The sequence below is a fragment of the Radiomyces spectabilis genome (genome assembly GCF_025331425.1).
Source record: "Radiomyces spectabilis strain NRRL 2753 chromosome Unknown BYT42scaffold_8, whole genome shotgun sequence".
Classification (NCBI taxonomy): Eukaryota; Fungi; Mucoromycota; class Mucoromycetes; order Mucorales; family Radiomycetaceae; genus Radiomyces; species Radiomyces spectabilis.
The window spans coordinates 603023-626832 of NW_026251933.1; the positions used below are offsets into that span (position 1 = coordinate 603023).

Below are 23810 nucleotides of genomic sequence, written 5' to 3' on the forward strand. Positions count from 1 at the left end.
TTTTTGCTGCCAGTTCTTTGAAAGCTCAATTAACTTTTTTTTTTTTTTTCCTTCCCTTCCCTTCACTGTGTTCTCCATATGGGTTTGAAACCACAAACAGTTGCTCTTGTCTCTGCTGGCGTGGCCGTGACCGCTGGTATTGCTTATCTTGCTTATTTCGACTATAAGCGTCGCAATGATCCTAGTCTCAAAAAGAAACTGAGTAAGTGCAGGTCTTTCTATTGACCATGGCAACAACGGAAGAAAAATCGCTTTCGAACGGCGCATGAAGACTTACCGTTGACTCGTCTGATGATTTAGAACGCGAGAAAAAGAAAGCTGCCAAGGCCGCTAAAGCTGCGGAAGTCGAGGCTAAGCAAGGCACCGTCAAGCTTATTGAAACGGTTTTGGAAGCTGCTTCCAAGGAAACCTTCCCTGCTACTCCTGAGGAAAAGGAAAAGTATTTCATGAGCCAAGTAGCTGCCGGTGAAGCTTTGTGCAATCAAGGTAAGAATTCAAATGGAATAGGGTGCGAGGAAAAGACGGAAAGAGTAGCTGATACCAATCATTGTTTCTAGGTGAAGCATTCTACAACGATGCTGTGTTGCCTTTCTATTTGGCCCTCAAGGTGTACCCTGCTCCTTTGGAATTGATCATGATCTATCAAAAGACCATTCCCGAGCCCGTATTCCAGATGGTGGTGAACTTGATGGCCTTGGAGGTAAGTGCTGCGGAGACGACCGGACAAATAAGAAAAAGGATGGTCTGCTCATCTTCCAATTTTTATGCATCGCTTAGCAACAAAAACGTCAAAATGCCTTCTACGAGCAATTCCCTCCTAAGGAATCCAATGTCAAGTTGGGAGAATTACCTGTTGGCACGTCTCCTGAAGGCAAGACCATTGTCCGTCGCGGTTTGGTGGCCGACAAGGATATTGCCGAAGGCGAAGTCATTTACAAAGAAGACCCCATTGTTTCCGCATTACATCCTGCACTCGAGGTAAGCTGAATATTTTGTTGGCATGCGCAATAAAGCTAAAAAAATTTGACTAAACATTTTTTTTTTTCATGGTTAGGGATCTTACTGCAATCTCTGTTTGAAAAAGGTGGATGCGGAGACCAAGGTGGAATGTGCTAATTGCGATAAGGTCGTTTTCTGCAGTGCTGAGTGTGAAAAGCGAGCCAACGAAGAGTATCACAAATACCTGTGTGCAAAGAACAAGCCTACGGTCTCTTCCGAAGACCAGGAACCTAAGGAAGCCGATGAAGCCGAAGACGCCAATACCGAAGGAAAGGAATTGGCTTTTGTCGAATTCTCAAAGAACAAGAATAGAAAATATCCTTACATGATTGCTCGTTTCTTGGCGACCATGGTGACGGAAGAGATGGAGAAGAACAAGTCGGGCGAGTCCTCGGAAAACACCTACAACTTGTGGGATCACGTTGATCGATTCCGTTACCTCGACACCAAGGCATCGGCAGACTCGGAAGAAGAGATGGAAATCCTCAAGAATCTGTTGGGACCCAAGGTGCAGGGTATCAGCGATTTCTTGACAGACGAAATCTACTTGATGTTGAAGGGCAAGCTGTTGTTCAATGCTTACGCTGTGGAATCGGCCGAGGATGAGACGGTGGAAGTGGAAACATCGGAAGAACACATGCGTGCCACTCCTTCGGACAAGAAGTCGGTCGGTGCGGCTTTATACAAGATTTCCACCTACCTTGGTCAATCCGAAGAGAATCCTACCGTAAAACTGAGCTTCGATGGCAACAACCAAGTCACCGTCACTGCTCTCAAGGACATCAAGAATGGTGAAGAACTGACCGCCGCTTACACTTTGCCTGTTCCCAAGTAAAAGCGAGAAAAAACGAAAATGGACATCTTTTGAAAAAGAGACGATCGATTTTATTAGTTTCTAGCATCATGTGCTTATCTTTTTCATTTTAACTATTACTTTTCTTTTCTTTTTTGCGCCCCCTAGACTTGTTCTTTTATTCTCCCATTGTTCTTTATTATTCTTTACAAAAATTCTGATACATGTATAACTTTTTTGCCTTTTTACTTTTTGCTGCGGAATTCGGGAAATCAAGTGCCGAACCATGATCTTCTCTTGACTCTAGTAATAGCAACTTGTTTTGCGAACTATGAGCTCCTCAAGGTCTATGCATAGCAGAACTCAATCGGTCCTTTCCAGCCTCTTGTAGAGAACGACGAGAAAGCCGTGCAAAAGGTGTTTCTGTCAGTGAAAATGTCGTAACTTCATTCTCCGCGCAGCGGAAAATTGGTCCGGGTCGGACTAGTGAAAGATGTCCAGTCAAGGAGGAGGAAAGCCTCCGGTGGGGCGGGGCATCCATCCGGCTGAACAAAAGTGGCTATTGACCTTGTAGTTCGTCCATCCTCTTTTTCCCACTAGCAGGCAAGTACCAAATCCATGCCCATCCTTTATAGATCATCAGCCATCCTTGGACTTCGATATGTTATCCTTGTACAGGGGATGGATGAACATAGACGACATATATACTAACGAAGAAAATCGATTTTCAATAGTAACTAGCCATGGGTCGTGTCATTCGTGCTCAGAGAAAGGGTGCCGGAAGCATTTTCAAGGCTCACACCGTCGGTCGCAAGGGTGCTGCCAAGCTCAGAGTCTTTGATTTCGCCGAACGTCACGGTTATATTCGCGGCATTGTCAAGGAGATTGTTCACGATCCTGGTCGTGGTGCTCCTCTCGCCAAGGTAGAGTGCTCATTTTTCGATTCTTACAGTTCAGTTCAGACAGACGGCCCGTTTCTACGCACTTTATTAGCAGCAAAAATCAGGGATGCAGGGAGAGGAGAATGCGGGTTATGGTGTTGATAATCAAGAGGGATAGAAAGAATGGACCAGACGCCGGACGAATGTGGATTCGAATGCGGATAAAAATGGAAATTAACGTGCTAACGGTTTGCTTTTGTGTAGGTTGTCTTCCGTGATCCTTACAAGTACAAGCTTCGCACTGAAACCTTCATTGCCACCGAAGGCATGTACACTGGCCAGTTCATCTATGCTGGTAAGAAGGCTACCTTGAACGTTGGCAATGTGTTGCCTCTTGCTTCCGTTCCCGAAGGTACCGTCATCTGCAACGTCGAAGAAAAGGTCGGTGATCGCGGTGCTCTTGCCCGTACCTCTGGTAACTACGCTACCGTCATTGGTCACGGTGAAGATGGCAAGACCCGTATCCGTCTTCCCTCCGGTGCCAAGAAGATCGTTCCCTCCACTTCCCGTGCCGCAATTGGTATCGTTGCTGGTGGTGGTCGTATTGACAAGCCCCTCTTGAAGGCCGGTCGTGCCTACCACAAGTACAGAGTCAAGCGCAACAGCTGGCCCAAGACCCGTGGTGTTGCCATGAACCCCGTCGACCATCCTCACGGTGGTGGTAACCATCAGCACATTGGTCACGCTTCTACTGTCGCTCGCGACAGCTCCGCTGGTCAGAAGGTCGGTTTGATCGCTGCCCGCCGCACTGGTCTTCTCCGTGGTACCAAGAAGGTCAAGGATCAGTAAACTACCCTTTCGTCATTTTAAGCCTTCTCTGGAAATCACTTTCTCAAAGAATGTAACACAATTGCTCAGAAATACACATGAATCTAAAACATCAAATCACTTGGGTGTTGCCACTTTTTGGTTGTGGAGTGATAAACGGGGGAGGGGGATTTCCTTTAGCAAAAACGATAGGAAAAAAGAAAAAAGAGCCAAGAATGCAACGATCGTTTGAAAGAATGAGTCCTTTTACAACCATCGATTTCCCTTCTTTTTTTCTCTGCTTTTTCTGATTTTTACTTCCTCAATTCCGAACCTTTATGTGTTGCAGATCATGAAACGACAAAAGGGGAACAATGGGCCCAAAAGAGGATTAGAGTACTTTTTTGAGAGTCAACGAAAGAAACAACTTCAAGATGCTCAACCGTCACCCACGTCGACGCCAAAAGACGACACCGCAGTATCACCGTCCAATGTCCCCGAAGCATCACCATCCGAATCTACTTTGGCCTTTGACAGAGATATGGCAGCCGCCATTGCCGCGAGTCTAGCCGATCAAGTCCCTGCGACATCTAGTGCTCCCGTCAACCAAGACGAACAAGAAGAAGATGATGAAAAAGATAAAGATAAAGAAGGCGACGAATCAGAACCACTTGTCTTTCTTCACCACAAGAATCCTGAACCGGAAAACGAGCAACAAACCATGGAGAGTCTCAAGTCGGATGCCATGGTGTTTGATCCCCAACAGTTTCCTGGAACCGGACAATGGCACGGACGCGCTCCCTACTCGTTTCTTGCGTCTGTTTTCTCCATGGTATCATCGATATCGGCTAGGACGGTAATGCTGAATATCATGTGTAATATGCTTCGCGTTATTATCGTGCATAGCCCTCAAGACATTCTTCCCGCCATATGGCTTTGTTCCAATGCGATCGCGCCCAGTTTTGAGGGCCTCGAATTGGGGATCGGTCCACAGATTTTATCAAAAGCATTACGGGGCGTCTCGAGCGTGAATCAGACCAAACTGCGAAAGCTGTACGAGCGTTACGGAGACTGGGGGGATGTGGCATTTGCAGCCAAAGCGTCTGTGCGGACAATCGTGAAACCGAAACCATTGACTGTACGTGAAGTGTTCCAAACGTTGCATGCAATTGCGGGTGTCAAGGGCAAAGGAGGCGTGGATACCAAAGCGGGACTGGTTCGACGACTATTACTTTCAGCTGTAGGTGAGGAGGTTCGGTTCATCGTGCGCACACTGGTAGCACATTTGCGTATCGGTGCCGTGCGCACCACAGTGCTGATCGCCTTGGCCCGTGCGTGTGTATTTATGCAGAGCGATGTGGGACAGTGGCCAATTTCAGGAGACCTTGTCCGACAAGTCGATGACAGCAAAGACGTCCTGGCCACCAAATTGAAACAAGCCGAAAACGGATTGAAGGAGTGCTTTGCACAATGTCCTGATTGGAATCTGATTGTGCCGTGGCTCATGGAATGCAAAGATGTCTCACGCGTATTCGAACGATGCGGTATCACCGTTGGTAAGCCGAATAGTGACCGTTGGCTTGATTAGCATAGGTTTAACGCGGTTATTGACAGGTGTCCCGTTGCGACCCATGTTGGGACAAATCACAAGAGATTTGACGGATATGTTCATCAAGCTGAAAGATAGAGACTTTGCATGCGAGTACAAATACGATGGACAACGTGCTCAGATTCACATGGACAATCAGGGCCGCGTCAAGCTTTTTAGTCGACACTTGGAGGTAGATTGAAACATGAATCACCCAGAAACATCACAGAAGGATGATGAGATCAATACATATGCTTATACAGTTGGGCGTTTTTGAATAGGACATGACCGACAAGTACCCAGATATCGTCGAGGTTCTACCGCGGATTCGGTCCGAGGGTACCACTTCCTTTATCATGGACGGCGAGATAGTGGCCATGAATAGCGAGGGAGAAATCCAGCCATTTCAGACTCTGAGCAATCGAGCGCGTAAAAACGTGACGCTTGACACGATCGTGGTGCCAGTGGTAAGCTTTCAAATAGAGAGAATTGGCTGAGACTCTGATGTTAAGCAAACAGTAATAGTGTGTACTAGCTTTTGGTAAGCCCGGATGAAGGGTTGAGTGACAACGTTTATTCTGAGCTTGACGATGGTCGAGAATACACTTAGATCTCATGTACTTGAACAATGAATCGCTGCTGCAACTATCGTTTCGCGAACGCCGCACGTTGTTGAAAGAACGATTTGTCCGTGTGAAGCATCGGTTTGATTTTGTAAAATCGATGGATGCTACTGGCATTACGACGGACCAGGACAAGGTCCAAGCCTTCTTCAAAGCCAGTATTGGATCCGGCGGCGAAGGAATCATGGTCAAATTATTGGATCATCCTCCAAAATCTTTGGAACCGAGCGCTCGAGCAAAAGGGTTACTGTCAACTTATGAACCTGGTAAGTGATGGCATCACTATAGTGGTCGGATACAGCGGTCGGCTACAGCGCTATATAGTAACCCATTGCCATTCCAGATAAGCGCGTAGAAAGCTGGCTTAAAGTGAAGAAAGATTACGTCGAGGGTGTGGGAGATTCTTTGGATCTTGTTGTAAGAGGAAAATGCAAAGTGGAAATTACCGAACTATGATAATCTAAATGATGATATTACGGGTAGCCGATTGGCGCTTGGTACGGTAGCGGTCGCAAAGCAGGATGGTATTCTCCCATCCTGCTGGCCTGCTATAACCCCGAGAACGAGACGTTGGAAAGCGTATGCAAATGCATGTCAGGTAAAATGGAGAATCCCATAACGGTTTATGGTCTCTATAGTGTGCTGATATGGTTTCGCCGTACGAATGGTTGGTATGGATGTAGGTTTCAGCGATAAATTTTACAAGGAGATGAAGGATTATTACTCTGAGGAAAATCTCCGCGTACTGAATACCCCTCGCCATGACTATGTTACCGATCTTCAACCCAATGGTAAAGTGGCACTAGCATCACTTGGATGGTGGCTGTTGTTACTGTAAAAGAGGTATGATCTCACACCGCTTCAATTAGTGTGGTTTGATGCATGTCAAGTATGGGAGATCAAAGGTAATCTCAATGCTGTAGTTCTCTGCGCATAATATTTGTAACACAGATGATTAGGTGCTGATATTACGGTGAGCCCTGTGCATAAAGGTGCCATTGGCCGTATAGAAGAGGATCGAGGTTTATCTTTACGATTTCCTCGATTTATCAGAGTACGGGATGATAAGCCGACAGAGGAAGCTACTACCAGCGAGTTACTGGCTACGTTATATCTTCAGCAGCAAGTACGAGAAGTAGCGGAAGAAGAAAATGAGGAAGAGCAAGAAGAACAAGATGATTGAAAAAAAAGAAGAACAAATGACAAAAGTTAGTTTTCTATCGTCATGGTCATCTTGTGTGCTGCATGAACGCGGGGATTCCCATGAAACCGTTTCTCTAATTTTTTCAGACTCATTTTTTTTGGGTCTAAATTTTCTTTGGGTTCATCCGTGCTTCCCTGCTTTTCCTTTACTTTTTCTTGTATTTTTGTTAATAACATGGCAACGATGCCTCACGCTGAAAGCATTGCAACAAATACACTGTTAATTCCAGATATACCCAAGGAAGTGTTCCAGTCTCCAGAAGCAATCTGCGAGATTCGTGAACTATGTGCCACATTTGGCGATCTTCACCAGTTTATTGCGATGAAGAGTTTTCGAAGGTTTATGGTGATCTACGAAGACACATTAAGCTCCATGCGGGCCAAAAATGCTCTCGATCGATCGTGGGTGACATGGACGGACAATACATGCGGTGTCCTGGAACCCTTAGAAATCCGGGTGTACTACGGTCAGGTAAGATGCCAACCGTCATCGTTTCACGGAAGAATCCATCCACTCATTCCAGTTGCTCCATTGATGTAGCATTCCCCGTTGCACAGCGACCCTGCACTGAACCAACTACAAGTACCCAATATGAACCGCAACTTTCTAATTTCCCCTCCCGGCTCGCCTTTTGATGACTGGCAGCAAATAGAAGAAGATCCACCCAATCAAAATGTATTAGCATCCGATCTCATTCACGCCGTGGCAAGCACCGAAGATGACGACGACTTGGATGATGACTTTTGTCTAGATGATAACCTCGTTCGTTCGCCAACATCAACAACAGCATCAACAACCGCAGCGCCTGTTCTTCAAATTGTATGTAGTGAAGGCGACCCATTGAACGAAAATTTACCCATGATCACAGTACAGGATTGGGATGGACAAGACACCACAAAGTTGACCGATTCACCCAACCGATGTCGACCCCACGTAGCCCCTACAGCACGACCACCTTTGCAAGCATGATATTTTCTTTTTGTACCTTACCCACTGCATACATAAAAACTGGCACTATAGTATATTTTATTGGAAAAGGGTTTATGAGGAGGAATGGATTGGCTTATTTTATTTCAGCTCATCTGCATGATAAATAATGGCGCTCAGATTGGCTCGCTTGCCCACTTTCTTCATCAGCGTTCCTTCAGCAGCAAGCTCCTTTTTTAGCAATTCTTGACTCAGCTTTTTCCGTCTTTCCTCTTCTTCCTGTTCTTCTTGTTTCTGTCTTGCATCTTCCTCAGAAAGGAATTCTTTACTGTGCGCTGGATCTTGGGCTTGTTGCCACTCGGGACGTCGCATGCGCTGTCGAAAGGTGTCTGCGATAAGTAATGCATCGGTAGACGTGAGAGGAGGGTCCGATCGATTGGAGACGTTGCTGCATGAAATGGCCGATTGCGGTCGGATGATGTAGTTGTCTGATTCATCCAAGGGCTGGCTGTAATTTTTGAATCGCACCGAGTCTTTTCGATCCGCGGATAACGTGGTTGCATCCTGGTGAAGACGCATAATCGGTGGTGGCAATGACTCGATATCCGAAGGATGAAGTTCGCTGAGCGCGGCAGGAGAACACTCGGCTTTAATCTGAATAGGCGTCAATGGAAATGTAGTGCTGCTCACGGAGCTGTATAAATCTAAAAATAAAAGAATCACGGGTCAATGGAGATATTATACAATAACAAGTCAAATCGACTCGCTCAATGCAGATATTCGGAAAGAAGCATTGATGTGTTAACAGGGGAATAAAACAACGGAATCGACTTGCTTACCGTTTCCTTTCTCGTCATATACGAGCTTTCGCCGTCTTACGTGACATAAAATCCAAATGATAATAAAGCATGCTATGAGAACTGCAACAGAGGAGAGGATGATAATGGCGATCACCCAAGGTTGTAAAGCTTTGGTTCCAACGTCGTCGCTATTGGACGTTGATTCAAGGTCTGATGGTACAGTAGTAGAATGATTGGTATTAGATGAAGAGGCGACCTCTGCCATGCATAAAAAAGTGAGTCCACAATATCATGATAAGAAACATTTAGACCCGTAGAGGATGATCCACTTACGCGCAATATTGATGTGGACTGGAGATGGGAAATCAGAATACAAGTTATTCATCTCCTTTTCGGGGTTAATTCCTGATGCGACCATGTACAGCAGGCAATCGTGCACTACAGGCGCCGATCCTGGCTTGAGTGGACGCGAGAACCACGTGTCATCGACGAGCAGTGCGTAGTTGCCTTTGGAGACACTGACATTGCGCCATGATTTGACAGGAATATTTTGATAATGTTCTACATAATATGCATAAATATCCAACGATGACTATGAATAATTTTTTGGTTAGTTCTTTGTTCCATTAAATATGTCCCCTATTCCTTCCTGTCAATAAGCAACAATAATTATAAAAAACACTTACAGCCGATACGTAGGTAGGATAGCTATATAGGAAAACAAAGAACAAAAAAAGAGGAAGCAAAACAAGGGAAAAAAAAGATTGATCCATCAATTACATTTTGAACAAAAAAAAAAAAAAAGAGGCCAGAAATAGTATGTTTGGAAGAAGCAAAAATATTAATCTCAAAGAACTTACGACGGATTCCATGTTACTTGATACCAAGTGCCGTTTTGCCAAGTATCTCCGGTTTTTGGTGAACATATAGTATCAGAGTTCCCATTGTGACCGCATGAACCTTTTTCACAGTAACAGAACGTAAGAAAAAAAAACATCAATGGTATCCATGGAAATTGTCAATCTGATGAATGCCCTTTTTTTTTTTCGTTGACAATAGCATTAAATTACGCGCCTACCTGCTACCATGCGTTTGACGTTGTATTGACACGAGACGACTCGAAGGAAGAAAAGCGACAGGATAATACCGCTTGGAGTCAACCTTAAAAAATGGCCCATGAACGCTAGATTAACTCTTTTTTTTTTGGGGGGGAAGCTTCTTTTTATGTAAGTTCAAAAGAGTGGATATGCTGTCGGTTTAGCCGATGCTCAAGTTGGAACGAGAGTCAATTCAAGGCAATAGCAGGACAATATATATATAAAAAAAGCCCAATAATAAGAAAGACGAATGAGGGAGCGGAAGAGAAAGAGAGAGAGAGAGAGAGAATAACGAGTAACAAGAAGCACCAGACAAAAAGATCATTCAAGGAGGAAATCTGAAAGTTTATGAGGGGTGGATTCATAATTTGTTTTCTTTTGCAAGCTCCACTGAGCTCACATAGACTTTTAGTTTCTGTGTGGGCCTTTTTTTTTCCTCGCTCCTTCCTATTTCCTTTCTCTACTATTTTAGGGGATCGCAAGCTTGAACCAAAAAGAAGAAAGAAGCATTCGGGATCATAATCAGGAGATATCCACTAAAGGGGGGACAGTACCATGTTTACACGTAAGGAACCAACACCCGTGTCAACAACAGGCTTTTTTCTTTTTTTTTTTTTTTTGGTCTTGCAAAAAGCTGCTGTTGCCACACACAGTGATTCATCCGTTGGCCCGATGGAGCCAATCAAAATCGCGCAATCTTCTATTAATCGGTAATGACGATGTGACGTCGATATTCGCGCGAAAATCGGGGTGGGTGGGTCCTTGTGTTTTTTCCTGTGTGCTTGCTCCACACATCCACGCTTTTTCTACGACAATCCAATGTTCTCTTCTACATTGAGACAATCGGTAACCGTCGTCGTTACTCAAATACCAACGACATTCTGATGACAAAATACTGACTGGATTTATTGACTTAGTTGGCTACAGCTGCTGCCAGTGCTGTCGTAGTGGCTTCCGTTTCCCGGTCTCCCGTCTACGCCGACGAACGTAAACCCGCCAAAGTAAATATCTTTGTGCACGAAAAACGAATCATCAATCACCCATGACAGTGAAACTAATACGGTCACCATTTCTCACTCTGTAGCTCAGCATTTATGACGATCCTGAGCCTGAAGTGGTCCTCATCGAAGCACCTACCAAATTGGAAGAACACTTTGCTGTTGCCCAAAAATATGCTGACGAAACCGTTGCCGAGGGAAAGGTACATTAGCTCTACATATCCGTGATTATGGTAGCTAACGTTGCACTGAAACGGGTTAGTCTCACTTGAACAACATTCAGCAACGATGGAACCAGTTCGAGAACGATGTGGACGGTATGTTCAAGAAACAGCAGTCATAGATATACCCACCGGGTTGGAGTCTGATTTCCATGGTTCAACCTTTTTTTAGCTGTCGTGGATCAGACTATCGCAAAAGATGAAGAACTCTGGCCCAACGTCCTCTTTGTCGGTGTCGCTGGATTGGCTGGTACCATTATTGCCCGTAGACGTAAGTGAAGTTCCTTCAACAAAAATCATGACAAGATGAGATGTAGATCAACTCACAACAAACACGCGTGAATGGATTAGGCAATTTCGTGTTGCGTTTCCTCACTTCTGCTGCTTTGGCTGCCGGCACTTCGTACTACTTGTTCCCCAAGACCACTCACAACGTGTGTTTTCAATTGGAAAAGCTCGAAAGCAAATACCCTCCTCTGCAGTCGGCTCATAAATCAGTCAAAGACACCGTGTGCGATCTCCGTCAGCAGGTTGATGCAACGGTCGCTCAATTGAAAGGCACCGTCCAACAAAACACAGACAAGCTTCGCGAACAGATCCAACAAAACGCCGATGCCCTCAAGAACCAGGCTGCCGGTTTTGAACGAGAGGTGAAGCAGCAAGTCAGTGTAAAGAAGGAGGAAGCAGTGGAAAAGAAGGAAGAAGTCAAAGACAATTTTGACAACATCAAGAAAAACGTAGAAAGCATGTATTCCACGCGATCCAACGTAAGTACATAGTTATGCGGACAGTTGATAGGTTGGACGACAGAGGACTAACTATGGCTTTTTTTTTTCTTTTGATAGCCTGGTGTCGAAGAGACATTAAAGAAGAACTAGAATCATTTTTTTTTCTTTCCTTTGTAATAAAAGCAAAAAGCAACAGCATATTTATTTATTCAGCTGCCATCCAGGAAAGTACACTGGCACCAATTCTATCGCATTATCTCAGTTAGCAAAAGAGGAGAAAGGCTTCTCTCATCATTCCTTACATAGGTGATGATGACTGTGTGGCTGTCAACCTACCTTTGTAAATCTTTTTGTCTTTGTCGTTAAACAACACAAAAATCACCTTGTCAATCTGTAGCGAAAATGATGCTTGATGAGTTGGATAACCCGAAAGAGACCTGTTTTTGTGACAACGTTTCTTACATTATCTTCATTGGCCAGAGCATCACGTTCCAAGAAGAGACGGACTTGACCGAGTGCAACGTTGGCCGCGTCTTCATTATCATAGCCGTAAACACCTGTAGCTACGCATGGAAACGCAATGGACCGCAAACCATTCTCTTTCAACACTTGCAAACTTTTGCGGTAACAGCTTTCCAAAACGCTTTTTTGCTGCTGTTGTGGTCCCACCGTATGAATCACATCTAAAACGTATATTTTGATCCCACATAAATTCACTGTTGTCGTGGCAAATATCGGTTCAGCCGACTTACGTTTAGCTGGAAGATTGTAGCCTAAGCATAGGAGAAAAGGAAAAAGAACTCTGTGTTAGTTGATGGCTTTCGTGCGTTTAAACACTGCGTAATTGCACCTTTTGTTATTTTAGCATCCTAACTCAATCATTCGGTTAGTAAGGTTATTGTTGTTGTAATAAGGGTCTAGTGTGATGACTCACTCCATCGGCGCATCCGTGCAAGGTTCTGCACTCTTCCAACAATTTCGGTCCTGCGGCCCTGTAACCCTAAATGCTTAACTCATGCATTCGAGTGCATTGATTTTGTTTTGTCCCACCTGTGAATGGCTCCGTCAACTATCGGTTTGAAACAAGTGATGAGAAATTAAATTCATCTATGGAATCCAAAAACTGCAAGACCTACCTCCTCCACCTCCTAGTAAGGAATTGTTCGCCGCGTTGACTAAGTGTACAAATCCGTGTCAGCCCATGACTCTCGTTCGTTACTCTATGGTATGGTTATTTACCAATGGCATCCACTTTTAATTTTGTGATATCTGATTCACTGGAAGAGAAAGAAGGTAAGGTGTAGACGGAATAGTTCAGTGGATTATGGTATGGGCCGTTTCGGTCTGCTGGCATAAACACGAGCATGAATTATTTTACCTAATCTCAATCTTGTTGGCTAAACGACGAAGAAGGTCGTTTCCAAGTTTTGATAATTCTTTTTCGCTGCTGTACAATGACTTTAACTGAGCCAGTCCTCTTTCCGCTATCGATGCCATAATAAAATTAACAAACAAAGAATAACAAGTGTGAGAAAGAAAAAAAAAAAAAAAGAAAAACCCGACAACATCCTAGAAAAAGCCCAGAAACTCGCCAATTCAAATATTTCTGTCATTATTTTCCGGTTCGACTAGGTGCTGTGTCAGGCTATTTTTTTTAGGTTCTGCACTGTTTTACAATGGTTGCTCGACAGTTTACAAGTCATGGATAAAAGGGTCATCGATATTAAGCTCTTCGTCTTCACTGGCATCCGCTTGAGAATTTGAGAGTTCTGGAATTGGCTCCACGTCACAGCGGAAAGCGGACCACAGATTGGCCACCGTATCATGCGCATCTGGTGGGCTCGACGGTGTAGAGGTATGAAGTGCCGGTGGTTTAGGCCTCTGTATCATTGATTGAGCACAAACCATTTCCGGTGGGTGGGTTTGTGGTTTTTTTTTTTGTTCTACCTTGGCGCATTGACGTAGCGTGGACATATTTTTGGTAGCACAATACAATCCAATGACGGTATTCGAGAAGAAGTCGGGGTTGGCGGGATCTTCTTCCGGTTTCAACATCCGCGTTCGAGAAGCAATCGCCTAAAAACGAGATTGTCAGCCTCCGCCAAATTAGCTCACATGCAGCTGTACATCAATCATTTCCCGCGTGTCCGCGTAAAAATCAGTGGCTGATTTCGTCTTTGCAATATCTGCAATGCGTTGCAGGGATCGCGCCATGGTAGGAATGTATTTCGTCGACGTCGCCAAACGCTTGTTAAAAAAAATGATGAATGAGCCGAGAGGCCAAGGGTACTCTAAGCGATGATAGCCGACTTACTTGAACGTAGAGTTTGGAAAAGATGAGTGGGTACATTTGACTCATGCGCTGACATAATATGATGGAAAATCCATTGTCAACGTATTGTATCAGCTCTTCATTTGGGTATTCCATCAAACTTCTCAACGGCTGCAGCTGTAAAAACGGACAGAAAAATAGTCAAGGGTAATATAGACATGTAGAGCTAAACACACAACGTCATTCACGTATCATAAAAAAAAGGATATTTTTTGTCTCCCAGTCCAGATAGATGTGAAGTCTTTTGAGTCGACCTTGCGGCACTGATCTTTCCAGCAAATACGACAGGGGCGTGGTGATGAAAGCCTTTGGAACGTAAAAGATCAATGCTGGGTGCGGTCATTGAAATTCAGTCTTGGTCCTTTTTATGCGGCGTGTTGCGGCACTCACATTGACACTCGCGGTCAGTTTGGCTGTGACACATATTCTTGAGCTTGAATCCACAGTATTGCATAGTCTTGATGGATGCACAAGGTTGATCTGTGAAATCAATGTATATCTTGCGATTTTCAGCCTACCTGTATTAACGATACGGTCATCCAGTCGTGGATTTCACATTCAAGTCCATTAATACGGTTGCTAAAGTATTGAAAAAGCGACATTCCAAGTTAAGGATAGAAGCACAGGAGCTCATCGTCTTTTTGCCTCTAATGTCAGTAAAAAAAGGATATGGTAATGTCGAGATTGCCTCCATCCAGTACAAGATCCAACAAATCGGTGGTGGTGGAACGAATGCCTTCCATATAATAATCGAGAATCTGCACGCATGTCATTCGTGATCCGACATTGCTGCCGCCCACTTTCTGAAAGGACGGAAGCGCCAAGGAGACTTCACGTTCTCTTTGATAATTCACAGTTTGCGTCTGCGTTGCTTGCAACATGATATATATAAAAAAAAGGGATCAGTCGCGCGTCATGCAGAAGCAAGAGTGTGGAACGCTTATCAGACTGTCACCTAATTTAATTTAATTGTTGTTTGTGGACTGGTGTTTTTGTGGTAGTTTGGGAAGCCATATCCTTCATTGCGACCTGCAACAGAAATAAATATCTCTCAGTGTACATCAAGTGTGTCATTTTAAACTAACCGTTCAGTCAAGCTAGTTGGCGGATCTAGCTTAACGTCAAAGGATCGTTCAAGCATCATCGGCGGTAGAAAAAAAATAACGGCAACCGATGTAAGGGTGAGTGTTTGTACCCTTTACCATTCAATGATTTCAGATAAACAGGCTTTAAAATTCAACATGTTACTTGGAATTTTGAAGTTATTAGTCGACTAGCGATTAATGTAATAGTAGTTTTTGTTGTGGAGACAAATAACGAAAGAATGATTAGGGGGAAATTATATAGACAGCATGCTTTAGACACCTTGGACAACGCGAGGCCATGTTTCGCGAATCTAATATGCACACATGTTAATCGTCAGTGAATAACCGAAAAAGAAGAAACGAGTACATAGACCAGTGAGCCAAAAGTTACAACATACCTTTTCGTACAGCATAGGCTTGGATCGTCGCAAAGCATCAGGATCTTCAGCCAAACATAAGAAAGTGGTGGCCACACCGCTGGAAATCACGGTAGCAATGGATGAAAACATGGAAGATCCCAATAAAAAGCATACCAAAACAACCACGGGGGTCATACCACCTCCTTGGTTGTACGCAGGATTGGCGGCTTTCAGATAGATGAAGCCTAACAGCGAGCACAAAACGCCAACAAGTAATCCACCTTGAAAACATATCACACCATATCGCATCACCGTAGTCAGTATCCTTGTAAATCGTTGATAAAAGCAGATAATCTTACCCATAAACAGGACATTGCCGATCAAGTTGTCGTTAATCATGGCTTCAATACCGCGATCTTTGATCATGCGCCACGTATTCTTTGCCGAGGGAATGAATCCCATGCCATAAATAGCCACACCGCTAAAAGCATAATACGTAAACCATTCCTATACCAGTTCACATCATCAGTCTCATTGTCATTTTCCGATTGATTTCTCGTCCTTGGCTTACGAGTAATCCTTGGAAACATCCCACAATGCATTGCACAATGCAGATTAAGAACCCTAGGATGGGACTGTCCGTGTTGGCACGCGCCACACTGAGGAAGTATCGGACAAAGTTCACAAACGCAATAATCAGAGCGCCGAAGCAAATGGATCCAAAACTGGTGGTTAGAGCGCGTCGTGTACTTCCCCAGATTGGGTGTTTCACGGAATTATCCAAAAAGTAAACTGTCGCAAAGATACCGGCGAGAATGACATGCGTGACATAGGTAATGACTTGGGATGTCCAGTAAAAAGAAAACACAAGGAACACCATGGCCACGTTGAGACGTGCATTGTTGGAACTGGTACTGTAGTATGCCTCGTACACGCCAATCACAGTGAGAGCAAACCAAATACTGAATGCGGTTTGGACAATAAGCGAAATGAGGCCGACAATAATGGTGCTAGGATATCGACGGGTAATGGATGTGATCGTCTGTAGCATGACTATGTGATGAAGAATTCGATAATCAATCAATCAATGAATCAATTTGGGCTTCTGTCCATGGTTGAAAATGTACCTGTGGCAAATGGTATTCGGCTTCTCCACCACCAGAACGTACACAAATACAGGCATGAAAATATCAGAAACACAATGGCAGCGGAGTAATAGTGTTGCGTGAAATAGTAAATGGTGACACCAAAGTAAACAATGATGCTGCCGATGAGCGTGATGTAAATCAATGGTTTTGGAAATCTATAAAAAGATGAGCCCGCTGTACTTCTGCTGCCGAACCTTCAACAAAGAAGAAAAAAAAATAGTCTTACATGTTGGCAAGCATGAGATAGAGAAAACTGATACCAAAGCCAACAATCGCGGCAAATCCAAAGATGGCCAACGTGCTAGTATCGAATGTGAGGCCTGAATACGTGGTAGCCGACGGTGTCCCGCCAAACGAACCGGTGCGGCCGTGATAAACGCCTAATCCAATGACGGAAAGCGCGATGAAGCCGCCCAAGTTGCACAGCCACAGTATAGCGGCCCACACGTCTTTATACCCGCTTGATGGACGGACCTTGCCTGCACCGCCATCCTCGGCTGTTTGTGGATTCGATGCATAAGGTCCGGACGGAGCTTGCTGTTGCGAATACGGATTGGGCTGTTGCGCGTACGACGGTGGTTGTGAGTACGACTTTTGTGGTGAATAGGATTGTGCTTGAGGCGGTGGCGGATAATAACCGTTTTGCGATTGCGGAGGAGGCGGATAGTATGGACTCTGAGAAGGAGATGGTGGCGGATAAGGCTGCTGCTGTGATGAGTACGGTTGCTGCATGACACTCAGAAGAAAGAAAGAAAAAAAAAGAGAGCAAAAAATGAATCTATTTTGGGCATGTATTGGAATGACATACTCATGGCGTCGGAGCATGTGATCTGTGAATGCGTCGGATCCTGGAAAACGCGCCGAAACCTTGATTCGAAATATCTTTTGTTTGTTTGTTCTTGGTTCCAACGCGTATCCATTTTTGCACGCACACTTCTCTGCTCAATAGGGATAATCGTGTCACGTGCCAAAAGACAATGCTCCTCTCCTCAATATAATGGTTACTCTCTCTCTCTCTCAACCTTTCATGTCGAAGCTTATTTTGATATCGACCGCCATCTTGCTAGCTTGACGTAAATTTTTTTAGCCCTTTTCCTTCCTACCGTTTCTTCCACCACATATTAACTATCTTTGTCCACTCCATGGAAAAGTAACCTGTGTCTGTCCTCGCTGGGGAATGGGCTCGCCCACGATCGATTAACCCCCACTATTGAAGCCCCAACAATTTGTTTACGATCAATAATCATCACAACCAATTGCTTGCTGCAGTTTATTGGTATTCGATTTAATCCATCGCATGCGCACAATCACCATGGTTATCCTGCAAAACAACGTGACCATTGCGTCTCTGGCACCAGGGAGCCAAATAATTCACGTAAATGATGTCCCACCTAAGATGGAAAGATGTCAGCACCTTGCTTCTATATTCAAACAGATCTAATCGTATAAAAAAAGAGGCTCACCTGGTCCAGCTCACGGATAATATTTTCCATCAGGACGACGTAAGCATAGTACACCATGTAACATTCGTCCGTATCTACGTCCTGGGACGGCGAGTGCATCACCGTCGGCATCGTCTGCAGTCTTTCCATCAATTTTTCTCGGCACTCTTCTGCGGGAGGAAGGTATGGTGGTAAAGGCGTCTTCAATTGCAATGCCGAGGCTAGCAAATAAAAGTAGAGCAGTACATTGCCCGTCATCATTTTGAATTCGTGACTGGCCGGTCGCAAGAAATCGCGACGAACGTGAAGTGCCCACACGTCTTTGAGAATCACAATGCGCATCGACAAAAAGTTATCAAGAATCGTTTGGCATGACTGCAGCATGGCCTGATACTTGTCAATAGGGAACGGGCCTTTCAGTCGTGGTTCATTGGGCGCGTGCACAAGTAGACCTTGCAATTCCAGCAGGTTGAGCTGCAATGCCAGCTCCATTTTCTGGAAACTCGCGGCTTTGGCCTTGTTTTGCTCGATCAAATCTTCGGTTGAAATGACATCTTCACGACGAGGCAACTCAAACACTTCTTCTATCAGTCGTGCATAATGATCTTCTTCCGATGTTTCTGCATACGCCATGGTCAACTGATTGTACAGCCACGACATCCTCAACAACAGATCAGATAATCCCTTGCGTACTTCTTTTCGCGCTTCGTAGGGCCACACATACGTGGTTACAATCAATCCTGTCAATAGTAAAATTAGACACTCTGTAACCGTCCATCTTTGCGAATCATTCGACTTTTACCAATCACAACACCCATTGATACTGCGATACACCGCATCCATGCCATGCTAAACACGTCAATGGTCGTTTCGTCTCGGTGATTGTAGGTGTAAAGCACCACCAAGTTGTATGCCAGCAGCGAAAATTGGCCAAATTTACCGTGCTTGTGGTTTTGAATCATCCAAAAGCTGGGCACGGAAAACAACCCCGTGATGATAAATAGCATCACCGGCTGGCCAGGAAAAGCAGCGTAAGCTATCGCGCCCACGTAGCATCCAAAGATGGTTGCCAACACACGCAGTATGGCCATTAAATTCGTTCCACCCACAGTGGGCGTCATGACGGCCATAATCTTTTTCCAATTTTTTTTTGTCAGTGACAAGATCTCGGTACGGATCTATTTTGCAAACGAACTGCTCCTCTTACCGTAATCAACATCCATTCCATTCGGAAAGTGCGGAACCAAGGCTGGGTGACAGGAATAAAAGCCGGTGCAGAAAAGATCAGAGCGGTCAAGGTCGCCTTTACCGCATAGCGTACGGTGTGCTGCCGAAACCATGTAAAGAATCCCCATACCCGCATGAGAGCCCAACGAATGCCGCCGCTGTGAACAGGGGTATGCAGCGTATTGTGTGTGTTGCGATCGTTGGGACGGAAGCTCGCATTCTTCTTGGACCCGTTCGTCTCCTCACTCGATCTTGTTCGCTGTCCGCCTAAGAATACGTCAATAAAACCAGTCCGTCTATGACTATTCAGGAATTGAGCTTACAACATCGAGCTATGTAGACACGCCATCCCGACAACCAGGGATACTTGACGGGACCTAGATGGTCGATGGTTTGTACATGGCCCACAAGGTCCATCAACTCCTTGGCGAATTCTAAAAGACAAAAAACAAAAAAGTAGACCAGAAAGACGTCTTCGGCAGGGAACTGTTTCATCAAACGAGAGTGAAGTTCATTTAGATTCATTTCTTTCTTTTTGCGGTGGTACATCCTTGCTAGCGCCTGTTGCTGTGACGATTCGAAAAGCACAATGGCCATGGCCAAGTTACGTCGCATCATTTCAAACGAAGGCGTCGTGCTGTCTGCTTGGCCCTTGAGTCGTGTTTGGAGATGGACAATGGTGTGCTTGCATGTGTAAGCCAGCGATTTCATGGGCGGACGCATGGTACGAATGAATTGACTGATAGGCCCTCTTTTCGTCTCCGCTGGTTCCTCCGTAGTTCTCTTTACTCGTGCTGGAATCGCCGGAGGTGCCGGCGAGGAGCGGTCGGTTCGATCAGCAACACCGAGACGATCGGTCTCTTTCTCTTCCTGCAGATACCCATCAATATCCATTAATGTTTGTTCACGTCTCAGCTTCTGTTCCAAGCGTTTTCGCCGGCGATCTGTCTTGACGTTCCATGTCTGTTTCTTGTCGGAAGGATGATATCCTTCAAATTCGGGATCGTACTGCATGACCACCCCGGCCGGACGTGGTTTGGACGCCTTTTCACGCATTACTTCGAATTGCAAGCCACAGCTGCTGCGAAGCCCTCCAATATGCTGTGCTAAACGTTGCAGACTGCTGACAATGGCCTCGTATCCTTCGGCATGCTGACGAACCTGGAGGTTGTAAAATTCGCGCTTGGCGTCTTGCAATGACACTTTGAGAGCCACGAAACTACTGGAATGAGCGGTAATGGCATTTTTAAGATTGGTATTGGCAGTAAATTCGGGCAAATCCGCGTCCAGTAGAAATGTCTTGGTCAACAGCTTCAGTAGTACGCGCACCGATTCAAGACTGGCATGAATATCGGATCTAGACAAACCCAGTAAAAAAAAAAGAAAGGTCACTAATGACCGCTGACTTCTCCTTTTGCATCGAAAAAAATGTGGCCCTAACAATGCGACTTACTTGAGCTTCTGAGTGGCTGAAATGGGCCAAACCAGTAAGCATACGGCCACGGAGATGACAGTGCCAATGGCTACGAGGGCAAACGTTGCTTCAATTTTCGTCGTGTCAAACTCTGATCGGTTCCACGATCCTTCTCGCACGAGAATGGAAAACAGGATAAGAAATGCCAGAGACGATGCTATCATTAACATTTAAAAAAAGTGAGCTTCCACCGTCGCCGCGGGATCCGAGATTGACTTTTTACCTGTATTGATACTGGGGGAATTCACTCTGGCTTTCAGAAACGCAATGACAAAGGTACTTCCAGCGAGCCACACGCATAACGTGACCATGCAAGACGCGACGTACATGTGATGATCCATGAAATAATCGGTGGTTGCCATACTCGCCAGGCACAATGCAAAAGCGCTCAACACATAAACCCATCCGAACCCGGCCGCCTCTATCATGCCGCCAACGGATTTGGCCGGACTAAAGAAGACCGTGACGGTAGCCGCCATATGACTGGCAACACAACTACCTCCAATAGCTTGATTCAGTATGGGGACAAACGTAAACAGCGATCCGATCATGTACGCCATACTGCATTTAAGCACTTTTTTATGCGCAGGCGACAGTGTCCAATTCCGACATCGATCCATGGCTGCCAGAAAACTCCATTTGGAAGAAGATCGGTTGTCAATGGAATCGTCTGAATCGGAAGAGCTGTCATCGTCTTCCTTGGGAATATGGGGTGGTGGGGTATCTGATAACCGAGGGCTTTCTCTGTTACTGTCACTGAATGGAGAGAACCGGGGTTTAAGTTGTCCGAGTGTGCGTGATTTGAAGGCCGACTTTGCACTACCTACCCGTTCCCGGTGGTGGTCGCTCTGGTGATGTGAGCCATGGTCGACAAGGACACGGATCGTTTCTGCTGAGTACCGTCATCAAGGACCACGTCGTAGGGACTCATATTGTCAAAGTAGGAAGAAGTCAACGATCCATAATAATTAGGCGGCGACGTGCGGAAATACCCCGCCGATTCGAGTGAACCGACGGGGAGTGGACTAGCGGATTCAGCCCACCAACCTGCGGGTGTCGACGATGAGGTGGTCGATATGTAAGCGTTGGTAGGAATACAGTCTGTTTCGTTGCCTTCCAGTAACGGCCGTCTCTCCTCCGCATGAGAAGCAGCATCGCGGCATGGCGATGACTCGTTTGAAACGGTCATGCTCGATCGTCGGATCAAGAAAGGGAAAAGAAAAAGAGCAGAAAAAGGAACACAAGCCAATAGTCGAAATTTGAATTGAAAGATAAGAAAAGGAAAGAAAGTTGAAGAAAAAAAAAAGAAGAGTTTCAAGCTTATCCCGACTAGAGAATGATGCACATGCGTGCATGATATCTACCCACTTTTTTTTGGAACTAGGGAGAGTCTGAATATAATGCGCTAAAGAAATTAAAAACCACTTTCCAGTTTAATGACACGATTATGGAATCTGCTAAAGGATGGACAAAAGGGTCACTTGAACAACTGCAAAAAAAGACTGGCAACACAAGTTGATCAAATGGTGGAGTCGATCTGGGTACTGCAATCGATTCGGCGCTCCAATATTAGGGTATCACTCTATCAAAGGGTCGATCTGTTTAATTCTCTTTTTTTTTTTTCAACAAGAATCTCCAACATGGTGAATGGAAAAGGTAACGACATACGACATCCAATTTTCGGATACAAATGGTACTGCTGGTATATGCAATGATATTAATGATTCAGAAAGTTTCTCTTGCGGAATGGTTGCATTACACAACGTTTTTTGGCCGTGCAACCGAGGGCGTCGATGACTCAGCAGCCTACAGTTACACATCGGCCTTCGGATCAAAGGCATTTTGCAGCCTTTGATCGCTTGAACGCCTTTTTGACACAACACTGAAGCAAGTATTTTTGGCCATGACAGCAGTATATTATGAACTCATCTGAGTCCTGCTGCCTTCATTTGCTTTTTTCGTCTATTATCCAACCGCAACGGAACATTTCTCGTTTAAAGTATGAATTCGAATTCCGGAGATGACAGGTGTGTTTAACCTGAAGTGTCAAAAGCGGCGAGGTCAAAAGTTCATCGGACCAGCATTTTCCGGTGCGGGGATCCAGGGGGAAACTTTCTCTTGTTGGCGCGATCTCCGTCGAATGCGAGGCATAAAATGGCTGTGTCTATTGAAACAACCTGTATGTAGCGTCAGCACTCCTAACGTTGCTTCGTTGCGAACAATCTGTATCTTTTGAAGAGCCTGTTCTTCAAAAACCTGTCTTTGCCAATGCACCATTTCCATTGGCTCCACTGTCCCCTATTAAACATCTTGCCAAGGTTCGCTTCTTTCGCTAACGCAATGCAAGAGCATGCCATTCACATCAGTCTCTAATTAGAAAGACTTATTGAAGAGACTGGCCTCATTAAGATAGTGTGTTTAGCCATAATAGCTCCGGCGCTTTGGTTTCTATAGCTTAAAAGTACGTCGCGGGTTTCGGTCGAAAGGGATATCATGTTTCTTATCTCGAAAAAAAATATCAGTACGTAAGTTAGAATGAATTATATACGGGCAAACTTGTTCTCGATTTTTCCATTATATTTGTGTCGCTATGTGTATGGCAGCCGAGGATGGTGTCATATGGCGCTATATGGCGATGACTAAGGACTAGAAAATTCAAATAAAATATACTTATAAAATAAGTCAAACATACAAACTGGCAGTCCTGAAATTATTGCGTAGAGAGCAGACATCATTAGGAAAAGTGGCCTACAGTAATTGCTCTGGTTCATCGTCATTCTGAAATCCTGTATTGCGGGGTTTCAACCACTGTCCGGTTGATGGAGAGGGAAAGCTGTCAAAAATACAAAAGCAGCGATTGAAAAAATAAATAGCGTGGGCATAAGATGCAAGGAACAATGAATACATATGCGGTAAAATGGTGGTGTTTCTCACTGTCCAACGGGGTATGAGTGACATGTGAAGGTGGCATTCGGTGATGCAAAATGTTGGATGGCAACACACAAGCTGCATTTCCATCCAAGTATTGTGTGACAGGAAAACGAACGATGACTCAGGTACAGCTTTCTTGGGGATGA

The 23810-nt window shown here is 45.0% G+C and overlaps 11 protein-coding genes across 11 annotated transcripts; 5 read left to right on the forward strand and 6 right to left on the reverse strand.

Moving 5' to 3' along the window:
• Positions 1 to 78: 78 nt before the first annotated feature.
• BYT42DRAFT_546835 (uncharacterized protein) lies at positions 79 to 1834 on the forward strand (the record flags this gene model as incomplete). The annotated part of the gene is made up of 5 exons (XM_051565912.1): positions 79 to 202; positions 301 to 486; positions 558 to 700; positions 778 to 978; positions 1055 to 1834. 5 exons carry the CDS (start codon positions 79 to 81, stop codon positions 1832 to 1834), a joined length of 1434 nt encoding a protein of 477 aa, XP_051422241.1.
• Positions 1835 to 2242: 408 nt separating this feature from the next.
• BYT42DRAFT_375330 (60S ribosomal protein L2) lies at positions 2243 to 3757 on the forward strand. The gene is made up of 3 exons (XM_051563282.1): positions 2243 to 2395; positions 2527 to 2715; positions 2938 to 3757. Exons 2-3 carry the CDS (start codon positions 2536 to 2538, stop codon positions 3520 to 3522), a joined length of 765 nt encoding a protein of 254 aa, XP_051422242.1. The 5' UTR covers positions 2243 to 2395; positions 2527 to 2535; the 3' UTR covers positions 3523 to 3757.
• A 468-nt stretch (positions 3758 to 4225) lies between these two features.
• Positions 4226 to 6874, forward strand: BYT42DRAFT_498416 (ATP-dependent DNA ligase; the record flags this gene model as incomplete). The annotated part of the gene is made up of 10 exons (XM_051564562.1): positions 4226 to 5036; positions 5095 to 5261; positions 5350 to 5535; positions 5594 to 5609; positions 5679 to 5957; positions 6035 to 6108; positions 6175 to 6289; positions 6375 to 6482; positions 6561 to 6596; positions 6651 to 6874. The coding sequence occupies 10 exons, from the start codon at positions 4226 to 4228 to the stop codon at positions 6872 to 6874; spliced, it is 2016 nt and encodes a 671-aa protein (XP_051422243.1).
• A 195-nt stretch (positions 6875 to 7069) lies between these two features.
• On the forward strand, positions 7070 to 7864 carry BYT42DRAFT_614902 (Calcipressin; the record flags this gene model as incomplete). The annotated part of the gene is made up of 2 exons (XM_051571905.1): positions 7070 to 7366; positions 7436 to 7864. The coding sequence occupies 2 exons, from the start codon at positions 7070 to 7072 to the stop codon at positions 7862 to 7864; spliced, it is 726 nt and encodes a 241-aa protein (XP_051422244.1).
• BYT42DRAFT_375570 (uncharacterized protein) lies at positions 7748 to 8602 on the reverse strand. The gene has a single exon (XM_051563283.1). It carries the CDS (start codon positions 8399 to 8401, stop codon positions 7964 to 7966), a length of 438 nt encoding a protein of 145 aa, XP_051422245.1. The 5' UTR covers positions 8402 to 8602; the 3' UTR covers positions 7748 to 7963.
• Positions 8603 to 8911: 309 nt separating this feature from the next.
• BYT42DRAFT_498392 (uncharacterized protein) lies at positions 8912 to 9548 on the reverse strand (the record flags this gene model as incomplete). The annotated part of the gene is made up of 2 exons (XM_051564559.1): positions 8912 to 9183; positions 9500 to 9548. 2 exons carry the CDS (start codon positions 9546 to 9548, stop codon positions 8912 to 8914), a joined length of 321 nt encoding a protein of 106 aa, XP_051422246.1.
• A 796-nt stretch (positions 9549 to 10344) lies between these two features.
• On the forward strand, positions 10345 to 11865 carry BYT42DRAFT_573485 (apolipo protein O-domain-containing protein). Its single transcript, XM_051568729.1, has 7 exons — positions 10345 to 10565; positions 10637 to 10720; positions 10804 to 10920; positions 10980 to 11034; positions 11111 to 11209; positions 11290 to 11705; positions 11784 to 11865. Exons 1-7 carry the CDS (start codon positions 10539 to 10541, stop codon positions 11814 to 11816), a joined length of 831 nt encoding a protein of 276 aa, XP_051422247.1. The 5' UTR covers positions 10345 to 10538; the 3' UTR covers positions 11817 to 11865.
• On the reverse strand, positions 11866 to 13189 carry BYT42DRAFT_516881 (uncharacterized protein; the record flags this gene model as incomplete). The annotated part of the gene is made up of 10 exons (XM_051565222.1): positions 13045 to 13189; positions 12906 to 12943; positions 12803 to 12841; positions 12717 to 12735; positions 12601 to 12658; positions 12517 to 12535; positions 12419 to 12439; positions 12129 to 12349; positions 12003 to 12057; positions 11866 to 11911 (listed from the first exon to the last, which is right to left on the reverse strand). Exons 1-10 carry the CDS (start codon positions 13161 to 13163, stop codon positions 11868 to 11870), a joined length of 633 nt encoding a protein of 210 aa, XP_051422248.1. The 5' UTR covers positions 13164 to 13189.
• Positions 13190 to 13314: 125 nt separating this feature from the next.
• BYT42DRAFT_573497 (uncharacterized protein) lies at positions 13315 to 15027 on the reverse strand. The gene is made up of 6 exons (XM_051568730.1): positions 14517 to 15027; positions 14389 to 14455; positions 14206 to 14327; positions 13981 to 14115; positions 13794 to 13913; positions 13315 to 13742 (listed from the first exon to the last, which is right to left on the reverse strand). The coding sequence occupies exons 1-6, from the start codon at positions 14598 to 14600 to the stop codon at positions 13359 to 13361; spliced, it is 912 nt and encodes a 303-aa protein (XP_051422249.1). The 5' UTR covers positions 14601 to 15027; the 3' UTR covers positions 13315 to 13358.
• A 194-nt stretch (positions 15028 to 15221) lies between these two features.
• BYT42DRAFT_534315 (plasma-membrane choline transporter-domain-containing protein) lies at positions 15222 to 17341 on the reverse strand. The gene is made up of 5 exons (XM_051565452.1): positions 16817 to 17341; positions 16570 to 16745; positions 16014 to 16495; positions 15482 to 15949; positions 15222 to 15394 (listed from the first exon to the last, which is right to left on the reverse strand). The coding sequence occupies exons 1-5, from the start codon at positions 17320 to 17322 to the stop codon at positions 15356 to 15358; spliced, it is 1671 nt and encodes a 556-aa protein (XP_051422250.1). The 5' UTR covers positions 17323 to 17341; the 3' UTR covers positions 15222 to 15355.
• A 497-nt stretch (positions 17342 to 17838) lies between these two features.
• On the reverse strand, positions 17839 to 22360 carry BYT42DRAFT_573507 (Fusaric acid resistance protein-like-domain-containing protein). Its single transcript, XM_051568731.1, has 8 exons — positions 21561 to 22360; positions 20957 to 21489; positions 20713 to 20890; positions 19583 to 20616; positions 19240 to 19526; positions 18835 to 19165; positions 18054 to 18772; positions 17839 to 17981 (listed from the first exon to the last, which is right to left on the reverse strand). The coding sequence occupies exons 1-8, from the start codon at positions 21920 to 21922 to the stop codon at positions 17907 to 17909; spliced, it is 3519 nt and encodes a 1172-aa protein (XP_051422251.1). The 5' UTR covers positions 21923 to 22360; the 3' UTR covers positions 17839 to 17906.
• Between the last annotated feature and the right edge of the window lie 1450 nt (positions 22361 to 23810).